Source organism: Bos indicus x Bos taurus, chromosome 4 (assembly GCF_003369695.1).
Source record: "Bos indicus x Bos taurus breed Angus x Brahman F1 hybrid chromosome 4, Bos_hybrid_MaternalHap_v2.0, whole genome shotgun sequence".
Taxonomy (NCBI): Eukaryota; Metazoa; Chordata; class Mammalia; order Artiodactyla; family Bovidae; genus Bos; species Bos indicus x Bos taurus.
Genome location: NC_040079.1, coordinates 68,884,937 through 68,897,568, shown reverse-complemented (window position 1 = coordinate 68,897,568; position 12,632 = coordinate 68,884,937). Strand labels below are relative to the sequence as shown.

Below are 12,632 nucleotides of genomic sequence, written 5' to 3'. Positions count from 1 at the left end.
GGCCCTCCTGGAACTCTCCAACATTTGCTTCATTTTGTTTGAACAGAATTCTGTTCTGTTTGGCAGTCCCTCGGAATCTTCATCCACTGTAACATATATATCTCAACACTTCTTAAAGCTCAGTAATTCAACTTTTTTCATTAGAAGAGCTCACTTGTCTATATAGGTCTTCATTTTACTTGTGATGAAATATATCTATCTAAGTTTTTCAACTGCATACAGCTCTAATTCAAAGAAATCATTCATTCAACAATAAACACATTTTTGATTAATAAACTAAAAAAATCTATTTAATGATACCTAAAAATGTTAACTTACATGAATGCAGCATTTTACTGGCTGACAAAGCTTTAAATTAAATGCTTAGCTGAACAGTTGAGTTCATAGTACCTGTTGTTAAAATGGAAATGAAGGTAACAGCAATGAAGAAGATGACAAAAATCATTTCTATTCTCATTTGGAACCAGCGCAGTGTTGACAGATACAAGAACCAGTTGGCAGTATGTAAATTCAGAGCTTTGTGGAATAAAGTTTCAAAGTAAGGCTGCCGTCCAAAGGCACGAAGTGTCCATAGTCCTTTTAAACTTGTAACAAGATGAGTGAAAATTGGACTCCTGCCTGTGAAATATTTCCATAGAGAACAATGTAAGTCATGTAAATACATAATGCAAATTATTACTTTCGAAACATTAACTTAATGAGTAATCAAACAAGTAATCAAACAATGGACATCATTGGAAAGGCTTTTCATTGTGACTCAAACTTTGAATAGATGCAATCTGTTATTTTTTTTAATGAGTTACCTTCCTTTTTAACTTGGTTACCGTGGATGGAAACTTATTATAAAATCGTTGCCATTATTAATTCATATTCCTTGGCTACCACTGGGTATTGTTTATCTGACTAATCCTAAATTAATCACTGCTGAAAATGTTTTTCTTTTGAGACAATTCATTCAATGCCTCAATTAAGAAAGTCTGTGTGACTTAATTTAGCAAATAACCTTCAATGTAGAAGCACACTGGAAATATCTCCCCTGAAAATGCACCTAAGCAAAGGCTGTTATTGAACAATGAGCTTTCCAAAGAGTTCAAGCAGTGTTTGGGTGTGCACCAAAAGGCAGATCCCTGGAGAGAAAGCAAAGGTGTCTGGAAAGAACTTTGTCCAGTCTCATTTAGGAACACAGACAAACCTTTAGAAATAGTGGCACTATGGTTTCAATTTTTAATTTATAGAATTAAGAACAGATATCATATACATCCAGCCTCCTAAGACTCCATATACTCGTTTTAAATTCAAAATAAAGTCACATAGTCATTAATTCATAAAAATAATCTACATGTGTTTTATAATTTACTGTTTCCTTTTACATACTTAGATTTTTTTGCAGAGTTTGTGGTTTAACACTACATTTTAAATCTGAAAGAAGGCAATGGTCAAATTCTCAAAAATAATATTTAATAACAGTTTTGTTAATAAATTTGCTATTTATTAATAAATTTGCTATTTGTTAATTACTTGTTATAATAAAAATTATTTATTAACAAAATATAAGAACCAGGAGAGGTATATATGATGAGAATGTACAGAAATGGCCCTGAATCAAAGTTGAAATATACATTTTTAAAACTCATTGTCATATCATGCAAGTTTAAAAACAGGAAAAACGTTTTGAAAACTAGATGCATTGCAGATAAATATCCACAGGTAGCTCTTGTGGGCATGTCACTAGCTGTACCATACCTTCAGATTCCAGCTGCTTGAGTTGCTGGGAGGTGTGGAGGAAGTAGGCTCTCAAGAGAATAAAAGCCGCTATCACTGGCACTGTAGCTAGGAAGATGTAGGGCTGTAAAACTGAGACGACCACCACAGCTCCGATCACAATTAATAACAACTGTAGGATCAAAGACAACACAGGGATAAGTAAATATTTCCATGTTGCAAAGGGACAAGGTATGTTACCAATGTTTTCTAAACAAGGTTTTCACGCTCTGTTCCATTTTAAAGACAGGGAAGGTATCTTTCTACTGGGAAAGTGGTCACATTAAAGCACATTTTTCATAAGTTCTATCAAAATTCCAAAAATTGCTTAGGTTGCTCATAATAATATTTTAGAAAACATGGTATTCTTGTATCTTAGTATATTTTCACTTCCTATACCCTTTAAAGTGTTGTATGACAAATTTTAAATGAATGTAATTTTTTCTTGCCTGGGCTTCTTTTAAAATAAACTTTTTATTTTAAAATAATTTTAGTATGAATGGTCATCTAGGTAAGCTACTTGATTTCTCTGAATCCAGATGATTAACATTTAAGATTGAAAAAAATTATACTTGAATTTTACTCCACTTACTGTTTTTGTTCTTGGCCCTTAAAACAACTGAAGATGACCCTGATGCTCAAAAACAAAAGGAAGATTTTGGGGGTAGGGCTGATTTAATTTGAAATCAGATCATTTTTTCTCTTGTGTATTATCAAATTAATTTTGTGTTTAAGTCAAGCCCATTCATTAGAGATAGTTCTTCACATTATCCACCCCAAAAGTGAAGCCATGTGGGCAGTCTCAGAAACAAGTTGATTACACTGGTGTTCTTCAGATCAAGTTAAAGGCTTAAATTCTATATTTCCAAGTGACACTAAATCCATATGTATAAAAAAGTAAAAAAAAAATCTGCCAGCATTTGCTCCCTAATAACCCATGTGAATAAAGTATAAAGTAACTGTCACTATAAGGGTTGAAAAATAAACCTATCATAACATCTATCTGACAATCAGCAATCCAGTTCTCTACCAGCTCCCATGGGTGACACATACACTTTCCAGCTGATGCAGAAATACAGAACATTTTGGCAGATGGAAACATGAATGAGGGTGTAACATCTGCATAAATCTTCTTTGAATGGGTTGCTATTTTCATCTAAAGCCTCAGATGATCATATCTCAATGATAGGTTTAATAGAGAAAATGCCTCTAATGTGTCCATCATCAAATTCTACAGTACCAGCCCTTCACTCATTTTTGTTCAACAAATACTCAGAAAAATCTTTGCTGTGCCAGACCCTGGACCAACTGCATATGACGACAATAATTTAAGGAAAGTAAAAGTGAAAATCACTCAGTTATGTCTGACTCTTTGCAACCCCATGGACTATACAGTCCATGGAATTCTCCAGGCCAGAATACAGGAGTGGGTAGCCAGCCCAGGGATCGAAGCATGGTCTCCTGCATTGCAGGCGGATTATTTACCAACTGAGCTATCAGGAAAGCCAATTTAAGGAAAGTCCTCTCTTCTGCTCTTGCCCTACAAGAGCCACCAGTACAATGAGAAAGCCTCAATCACCCTAGTTATTACACGACAAGACTTCATCAATGCAAAGGATTCAGTTTTTTAACTGAGGATATGCATTTCTCAGAAAGAGAGTCTTACGGAAAAAAAAAACAGAAAAATTAACTTCCAAGCATTATTTACTAGGAACTACATTTTAAGTTAAATGGACCACTGTATTAAACACCAGTATGTCTGAAAGATAAATACTGTTGCATTTGCAGCACAGAAACATTCAGCTGTTTCACTAGGATCAGGCTTTGTTCATCTGTTTACTGTTGACAATTGTAAAGAGCACTATGTTCGTTTGTCTGCTGCTATTTTTACCATTAATTCCAATCCGGAGCTTTTGTGTTATAACAATGGGTGGGGAAAGTGATCATTGTTTTTTAAATTATTGCTGATATGGTTGATATTCTTAGGAATGAATTGTAACTGTGTTACAATACAACAGGAAGAATTGTGTAGCCGACCCAACCAATACAATAGAAGGTTTGAGAATAATGGAGAAGGTGGGAACAACTGGAAGTGATGAAATAGTCACAAGGTAGACTTCCAGTGATTATAATCATTTGTAATATAGCCCTAACTGAGAAGTGAAAAACTAAGTCTAAGCTTTGAGGAAAACAACTCAATCTGCTCTGTAAGGAGTCATCCTTAGGCACTGAGGTCAGAAGGTAATAATTTAGCACTTATGCAAAACTAAAGGCACTAGTTTAATATGCCTTGGTATTCTAACTACACAAAGAAACTTCAAATTCTGTCCTAGCTTGTAATTCGTAGTGAATAAGAAACAAGTCATACCAGACCAGGGGTATTAAAGAGAGGACAGCAAAATAAATAAATAGATTTAAATACAAGATGGAAATATGAGCACAGATCTTAATTCCCATTCAAGCTTATCAAAGTCCTAAAATTCTAGGGGAAAAAATATCAACAGACTATAAAACCTGCAAGGCACCATTTTCATCCACCAAAAATGGCTTCAAAGTATTCCTGACACAGAAGGGCACATGCTGTTGCCTGCATAACTGGAGCAGATGATAAGAATGAAGGATCACTTCAAAACCATTTAGAAGGTGCATTAAGTAACTGACTGATTGATAAATATCTATTTAAAACCAGGCAATGAACACCAGATCTGCAATTTAGTTCGTAATTGACAGCCCTTGAGAATTTTTAAGTAACAGATTATTGGAATTAACAGAATGAATAAGGGGGGGAAAGATGTAAAAGACAGCAGAGATCAAAGTAGAAGGGCTCACTGTATTAAGACAGAAGAAATAAAAAAACCTAAAGGTTTTGAGGTTGAAAAGAGAAGATTTGCACATTTTAAGATGTACAGGCTTCTGTTTCATGAAAAAAAATCTGGCACTCAAACATAGAGATAAATTCTACGTGTGCTCAGTTGTGTCCGACTCTTTGTGACCCTATGGACTGTGGCCTGCCAGGCTCCTCCGTCCATGGGGATTCTCCAGGTAAGAACACTGTGGGAGTGGGTTGCCATGCCCTCCTCCAGGGGATCTTCCCAACCCAGGGATCAAACACACGTCCCCTGCATTGCAGGTGAATTCTTTACCCACTGAGCTACCTAGGAAGCTCACAGATATAAATAGGATGCTAGGATACATTTTTTTTCTGTGTGGCTTCAAGTTCAAATTTGTCACATTATGATCCATTTCCAGTATGACAATCTGAAGCATATGACTTTGGTACTGAAAGTGATCATCATCAGACATCTTCCTCATTTTAGAAACCTGAGATCCTTAGAGATTAAGTGTCTTACTCAAGGTAAAATAAATAGTGTTATTTGCAAAACAGAATCTGGATCTTTCATTTTCACTATACAATGTCCAAGCCAGAAAGCAAACTTCCCAGAATATTATCAAATGTTAAGAACTAGAGTTAGTATAAATTATACTTTTTTGGAAAAAAGAAATTCATAGGTGTGTCTTATTCTGTGAAAAACCTGTTTCTGAAATGTGACTAGAAAGGAATTTCATTAACTTGAACATAAGTATAACCAACAGACCTCACAAGTTAAAGGACCTCTCTAATGCATGCATTTTTTAATAAAATCAAAATTAATCAGATTTTTATTGTATTTGATTTCCATATCATGCTTCCATAATGTGAGAGCCTCTTCTAAACAAAATAGGGAAATCAACATAAAGGAACCCTGCCCAATCACTTATGAGGCAATGACTAGTGAACCCCAAAACACTAGAAGTTGAGCAGAAACTATTCAAATTGCTGTAAGAGAAAGGATGAGACCATCACATGTGTCAAAAAGTGCTAATGCATAAAATACATGTTCAAAAAGAAACTCTCCCAAAGGATTTCTGAAATCAATCTTACACTGATTCAGAAAATACTCTGCAGGCTACAAAAGTTTTTAAAGAAAAAATTAGCAAGGGCTAACATTCACGAATCCTTTTGCAATCATGTCAGGATGTCCACGTTCCATTTTTTAACTGATTTAATATTATATTTCAGTCCGGTTATTTATAAGCATAGAACAAGGAAGAAATGTCCAGAAATTAAAGACATGGGCAACACTTCTTTACATGATGAACTCAAAGCTTTTTTTTAATGAATTCCAGCAGCAGCTGCTGAGTTATATCCCTAAACAGAGTAACTGAAGGAAACTCAAAATACTAAAGTTCACTTGGAATGGTTAATGTGTTTGGCTGTGCCAATCATTTCAGATGAGGCAAACTGGCAATCTGGTTTTTGTGCACCTGCCAATATTGTTGTATATACAGACAAAAGTGGCAGCCTTTATTTTATTTCACAGGTTCTCAGTGGTGGGATTGGGAGGAGGGATGGGGGATGAGGAGAAAGGGGCCACTCATCCCGAGATGGGTAGCATCCTGTTCCAACTATCTCCAAGGAGGTCACTGAGACTGCTTTGTCGTTTACTCCCTGAGGCTCAACCCAAGCCAGCCAGGAATCTGCTTTCAAACCTGGTTCAATAGCCAAGGTTATCAACTTACAACACTCAAGTTCTATCACTTAATGGAATCCTAATGTGGTTACCCCTAGGTCACCTTCATCTTCTTCCCTGCTCCATTTCACCATCAGTCTTCCCATCCCAGGACACATGCTCAGAGTCAGCCTGTGCTGGAGATGCCTTCAGATCTATAACCCAGGGATAATCCTCACTAATCCTGAATTTTTCCTTCCTCCCTCACCTGCCTGAAAACTTACCTATACTTCTGTCCCAGCATTATGGTCCTTACTGTGAGACTGCTAACTAGCCATCTGTGCCAAAGTTGTTCATGGATGAGCTTGGGTGAAACTATAGCCCACCAGGAAACCAACTGATCATCATTGTAACCTAGGCCATCTGAATGTAGGTGACTTCTATCAAAGGTGATGCCAGTGTCAAAAACGTCACACTTCATGGACAGTGATTTGGGGGAAAGTAGTCTGTTATAAGTCTTAAATCACTTCTAAGTAGAGAGCTATTATATCTAAATGAGGAATTGCCTTAGGTTCTGGTCAAGTAAGGGCTTCCCAGGTGGCACTAGAGGTAAAGAACACACCTGCCAATGCAGGACGTAAGAGACTTGGGTTCAATCCCTGGGTTGGGAAGATCCCCTGAAGGATGGCATGGCAACCCACTCCAGTGTTCTTGCATGGAGAATCCCATGGACAGAGGAGCCTGGTGGGCTACAGGCCATGGGGTTGCAAAGAGTTGGACATGACTGAAGCAACTTAGCACAACAGCACACATTGGTCAGGTAAACAGTTTTGACTTATTATTGAATTTACTAAATTTATGACTATCTTGAAGATTTTTTTTTAATATTGAAAAGATTCATATACTAGACACGGTTCAAACTCTTAACCAAATGAAAAATAAGCAAGAATTTACTCTTTATAATTTTTCTAAATACTTTTTAAAAGTGCAACAAAGTGAAGTCACTTAATAATACTTATTTTTACAAACCTGAACAAAATCAAATATGGTAAGAGGGAGAAGATCATCCAAAACTGCTATATCTTTGGAGAATCTATTAAGAATCCCACCTGCAAGGTAAAGAAACATTCTTCAAAAACTAGTAATCTTAAAAGATATATCAAAATTTGATAAATTTGGATCATAGCAGAAGGACTCAGAACTCAAATACAAATGAACATATAATCAGAAGTATAAGGCTATAGACAATTTCAGTGTTCTACAAGGATTCTCTGATGCTGGGAAAGACTGAGGGCAGGAGGAGGAGGAGGCATCACAGGATGAGAAGATGGTTGAATGGTAACACCGACTCAATGGACATGAGTTTGTGCAAACTCTGGGAGACAGTGAAGGATGGGAGCCTGATGCATTGCAGTCCGTGCAGTCACAAAGAATCGGACATGATTTAGTGACTGAATGACAACAAACAGCAAGGATTCTAAGAAACTTTTTATACAAAGACTCTAAATAACTCTGTGTTCAAATTTTTGTCTCTACTTGTAAACTTTTATGAAATAAAGATTGCTGTAAGATTCATGCAAAGCCCAATGTCTCTAACAGAGCCCTATCACAAATTACGTCAGGAACAGGCACCCTTCTACTACTATAATTCCACACTTACAAGCCTGAGTTTTGTGATAATTTTCTGGCTGTGCTTTCATCATTCCCTTATTTCGTAATGTAGAGCCTCCCTAATTTTCAACTTCCACACCTTTCTGACACACCTCAGCACAACCTGTTCTCAAACCCTCCCTGCCCACCATGTGGCCCTCTTTGGCCATGTTCTCCTTTTTTACCGTCTTCACTGACAATTTAACTTCAGCCTGTCTTCTAAATTACAGACTCACATTTGTAAGTCTGATCATTTTTTCCTTCAGTGAAAACAATGTCACACATGGAGTGTCTACAGGGCACTGGGCACAATGCTAGGCACTGAGATAACAGACGTGGATCAGCCAATGCTCCTTGCCCTTAAGGAATTCATCGCCTAGGGGTTAGTTAGACATACAAATAAAGTATAATAATACTGTACAGATTGTTTTTGATAAGATTGAATCTTATCATGTACCCTCCCCCATGAACTGCAGGATAAAGTCGTAATTTCTTAGTTTAATACTTAATAACTTCCATGATTTTGACCTTAAGTCACCCGAGGAACAAGCTTCCTCTTTTCAAACATTCTGTTTCAATCAATCTGGTTTATTCTTTAAACACACTTTACTCTCTCCTATTTCTTTGCACTTTCCATATGGTTCCCTCTGCCTGAAAACCCTTTCCCCTCATCTCTACTTGCTAAAAAATATTGTCTTCTTCATGGCCCTATTCAAAATGCCTCTCTGGCAACGACACATCAATGTTTGCACCAGTTCAAATTAATCCCTTCCTCCTCTGGGCACACTGAATACCTTTGATATATCTTGTCAGCACTTCTGTGTTATAATAATTATATACACGTTGTATAGTTGCTTGTACACATGTCTTATCTCTTTTTTCTAGACTGCAAATTTTGAGAGGTCACTGGGACCATGTCACATTTATTTTGTGTCAATCTGAGCCCTCAGCAAAAAGCTTTATGTAGGAATTATCCAATGCTTATTTTCTGTCACTATCTCCTAGTCCTTACTAATGATACATTATTTAGCATATTTAATCAATCATATTTGTATACCTTTTCATAAATAAAAAATTGTGGGGGGAGTAGCCTATGGTATTTATTTTGTGTAGAAAATGAAACTCACTTTGGTAAAAAAAAGGAAAAAAAAACATCATTCTGGTGCTTAGTATATTTCAGATGGGAAACAATAGAAAGGGAATAAGAGTGGGTAATTGGCATTGACCCGATGTTGGCTATGTAATGGCCAGTAGGTGATGACCTTGTTTCATTTCACAATGGTCTTTTGAGATAAGAATTCCTTTTCTCATTTTACAGATGTGGATGTAAGTCTTAGAAGAGTAACTTGCCCATGATGATCACCCTTAAGAGGACAAGACAGAGCTCAAACAATGCCCATGCTCCTTCCATTATATCTCACTGCCTGTTTCTCACTGCTAGAATCTTGGGTAAAACCCCTACCTTCTCTGGAGCTCAGCTCTCCCATTGAAAAAAAAAATGAAATCACTGGATGAAGGTAATTGGACATTCCCTTTTAGGTCTAAAACATCTTAGCTCTAAAATGGAAGCATGGTGATGAGTATATCCAAATGGGGCAAGACTTTGGTGACACACGAGGGCTTCAGAATAAATATAAGGAAGATCCTCTTGAATATTAACACTGAAATGTTATTACCCAGAAAAAAAATGATGGTTAATTCTTATCTTGAGGTTTTTAGATACAAATCACTCTAAAACTCTGACTTGGAAATTATTTTTTCCTTTATAATCAAATATTCCAGTTCTTATCAATTATGGTCACCACATTATACACTAGATCTTCAGATCTTACTGATCTTATAACTAAAAGCTTGTACTCCTTTACCAACCTCTATGATAGTGTCAAAAGTATTTTCAAAATATATCTGGGATACCCCAACCCATTTAAAATAAAACCTGGAATGAATTTATGGGATTATCTTTGAACAGTTATATGAAACTAGATTACTCTATCTCATCAAAATACTTCATTAGTAAAAGAATTTTGCTTTTTGGATCTCTTCAAATCATCTCCCCTTTTAAACAGCACTATACATTGACAACAAGATACCTAGAAGGGAGCTAGCTCAAATACCTGAAGAGAGAAGGATATTTGACTCAGAAGGTGCTGCTTCTGCTGCTATAGTCCCATCAGCATCATGTCCTAACAAACTGTGCTACTCTAATAAACAGAAATATGAAGAGTGACAGTACCTGAGAGCCTATAATACCCGAGACAGGCCCACGCCCAACATAAGGAAGCTCAACGAAGGGTAAATGCCTCCATGCAAAAGCCAGTGTTATCACTACAAAATCAACCAACTTATAGGCCCTCTTTGTGGAGGAGCAGCAGCTTCATCTTGTACATCTAGTTAAGTACCTGTTTTCAACGTGTTGAGGGTTGACATAGGGGCTTGAAGAACAGACTGTAGCATTTTGTGGTGTAAAGTTTTTGACACTGTGATTAGAGTATGCACCAGTGGTAAACCTCTGAAGAGTCCTAGAGCAAGCAAAGTGTCAGCTACTCCCACATAAATGTAAAAAATATAATACGAGCTGGTGCTGGTGATGATCACTGCATAACTGTTATTTGCACTCTTAGTACTGTTTCCTTTGTCTTGAAAAAATATTCTGTAAAGCAAAACGAAATTATTATTTGACAACCAAACTTTTCCAATGAATTACCAATACATGTAAATGATGCTGAATTTGAGTCCAAAGAAATACAACATATTTCATTAGCAGAATTTATGCCTTTAACCTGAAGGACTTACTATTGCAAGAAAGCAGACTAAGCTTTCCACCACTGAAATAGATAAAATTTCAAATACTAACTGTGCAAGGTCATCTCAAACATTGTTATTGCATTTTATGGAAACTAAACACGACTAAATCTTTTAAAAATTGATAATGAGCTACAAAAACTGCACACACAATTTTAAACAAAAGAACTCAATTCTCTACTACATTACTGTGGGGAAATGAAGCAGAGTAGAAATTACAATGTTTAATAAAACCCAAATAATCAACAGAAACAAAATACAATCCACAATAGGACATGGAATACTCACTTCGGAAATAGGCACAACACAACCAAAGAAGCGGCCACCTGGAAGGGAACAACACACACTTCACTTTTTCCATCCTCTTTTCCCATTTTTCCCACACCCACCTCTAATTCCATCATGACCAATATCAAAATACACGCAATTTTATTTTCCTTGGCTTTACTTTCCTGGGTCCAAAAGCTGCCATAATTGTTCTAGGAACTATTTGAGGTGAGACCATGTTAAGCTAATGGAATTCAAATTTCACCGAATAAAATACTTATTCATTTCTCTCCTTCATTCAACAGGAACTATTCATTGAACCTCACAGAAGAGCTAACACTGCAGTTAAATGTTTTAAGTAATAAAGTTTGTTTCTTATGAAGAGATTACTCTCAGCCTGCTGGCAGATAATTGATCTCGTTGGTGGCTATAAATAATTTAATTTGTCATACAATGATTATGAGGGACTCATAACTATAAGTCCAATTAGTTATGAGAAAGGATGAGATACATATTCAGGAAACTTGGTTAACATTTCAAAAGGGCAAAAATTCACAGTGTTTTAATAAAGTGCATTCATATTAAAACATACTACTGGCACTATGTGGGCTTTCTCATGGTGGAAATTTTTGGCTGAGGAACATATATTCTATACCATAACTAAAAAAAATGAACTATCATTTGTTTATTATCTGAACTCTGTTCTATTTCAATTTGGCATTCCAATTTCCTAAAACACTGTGGGGAAACAATCTTGCGATGATACCAACACAATCATAATACTAGAAATATTTACACAATTATAAGACTGATAGTATGCAATTAGGCCAATAATAACTTTAACAAAGAATCAAATAGAAAAATAGGAGAAACTGTAAGCAAAATAAAAAAATTTGAAAATGAACACAGACCAAAAACAAATAGGGGAGAAACAAATATGCTTGCTATAAGAAATCTATGTATTATTTCATAATCAACTTAAGCATTTAACAGTATCACATAAAAACTATGGAGAATAGTTAGCAGTAATTAAGAAATTACATTATGAAGTCTTAGAGTCTAAATAGTATATAGTGGTGGTTTAGTCATTAAGTCGTGTCTGACTCTTTGCAACCCCATGGACGGTAGCCTGCCAGGCTTCTCGGTCCGTGGGATTCTCCAAGCGAGAAGTGGAGTGGGTTGTCATTTCCTTCTCCAGGAGATCTTCCAGACCCAGGAATTGAACCGATGTCTCCTGCATTGCAGGTAGATTCTTTACTGACGAGCTACGAGGGAAGCCCCACTTTACGTAAATTTGCCTATCAGATTGGAGTATCATAATGAAAAAGCTAATGGCATCATTCACAATTTCCTACTTTTTCATTACACATGGCCTCCATGCACCTATTGACAAAAAGTACCTTTGTCTCCTTGAAATTCAAGTGAATTCAAAATGACAAGAAACTGAACAATAATCTTGCTACTTCAAAAGTCTCTGTTCCAGTAAAAATGTTTTCTGATTTCCCAATACTAATCAAATTACTAATCAAATCAAAGGGTATATTTCTCAGTTACCCTTTGGTTATTGTAGTCCCTCTTTGTTCCAATGAAAGAAGTGTCAACAATGTTGGCATTCCAACTTCTCTGAATGTGAGTAAATCCAAGAAATAAATATTCTATAAT

General features: G+C 36.2%; 1 protein-coding gene across 2 annotated transcripts in view; it reads right to left on the bottom strand.

The window, feature by feature from the left end:
- CFTR (cystic fibrosis transmembrane conductance regulator) overlaps nt 1–12,632 on the bottom strand; it is a 215,098-nt gene that overhangs the window by 64,859 nt on the left and 137,607 nt on the right. For both annotated transcript variants that reach the window (XM_027539612.1, XM_027539613.1), the window contains exons 16-20: nt 10,992–11,029; nt 10,301–10,551; nt 7,281–7,360; nt 1,744–1,894; nt 391–618 (exon numbers count right to left, since the gene is read on the bottom strand). In XM_027539612.1, the coding sequence (XP_027395413.1) occupies nt 391–618; nt 1,744–1,894; nt 7,281–7,360; nt 10,301–10,551; nt 10,992–11,029 (748 nt within the window). The remainder of the gene's footprint in view (nt 1–390; nt 619–1,743; nt 1,895–7,280; nt 7,361–10,300; nt 10,552–10,991; nt 11,030–12,632) is intronic.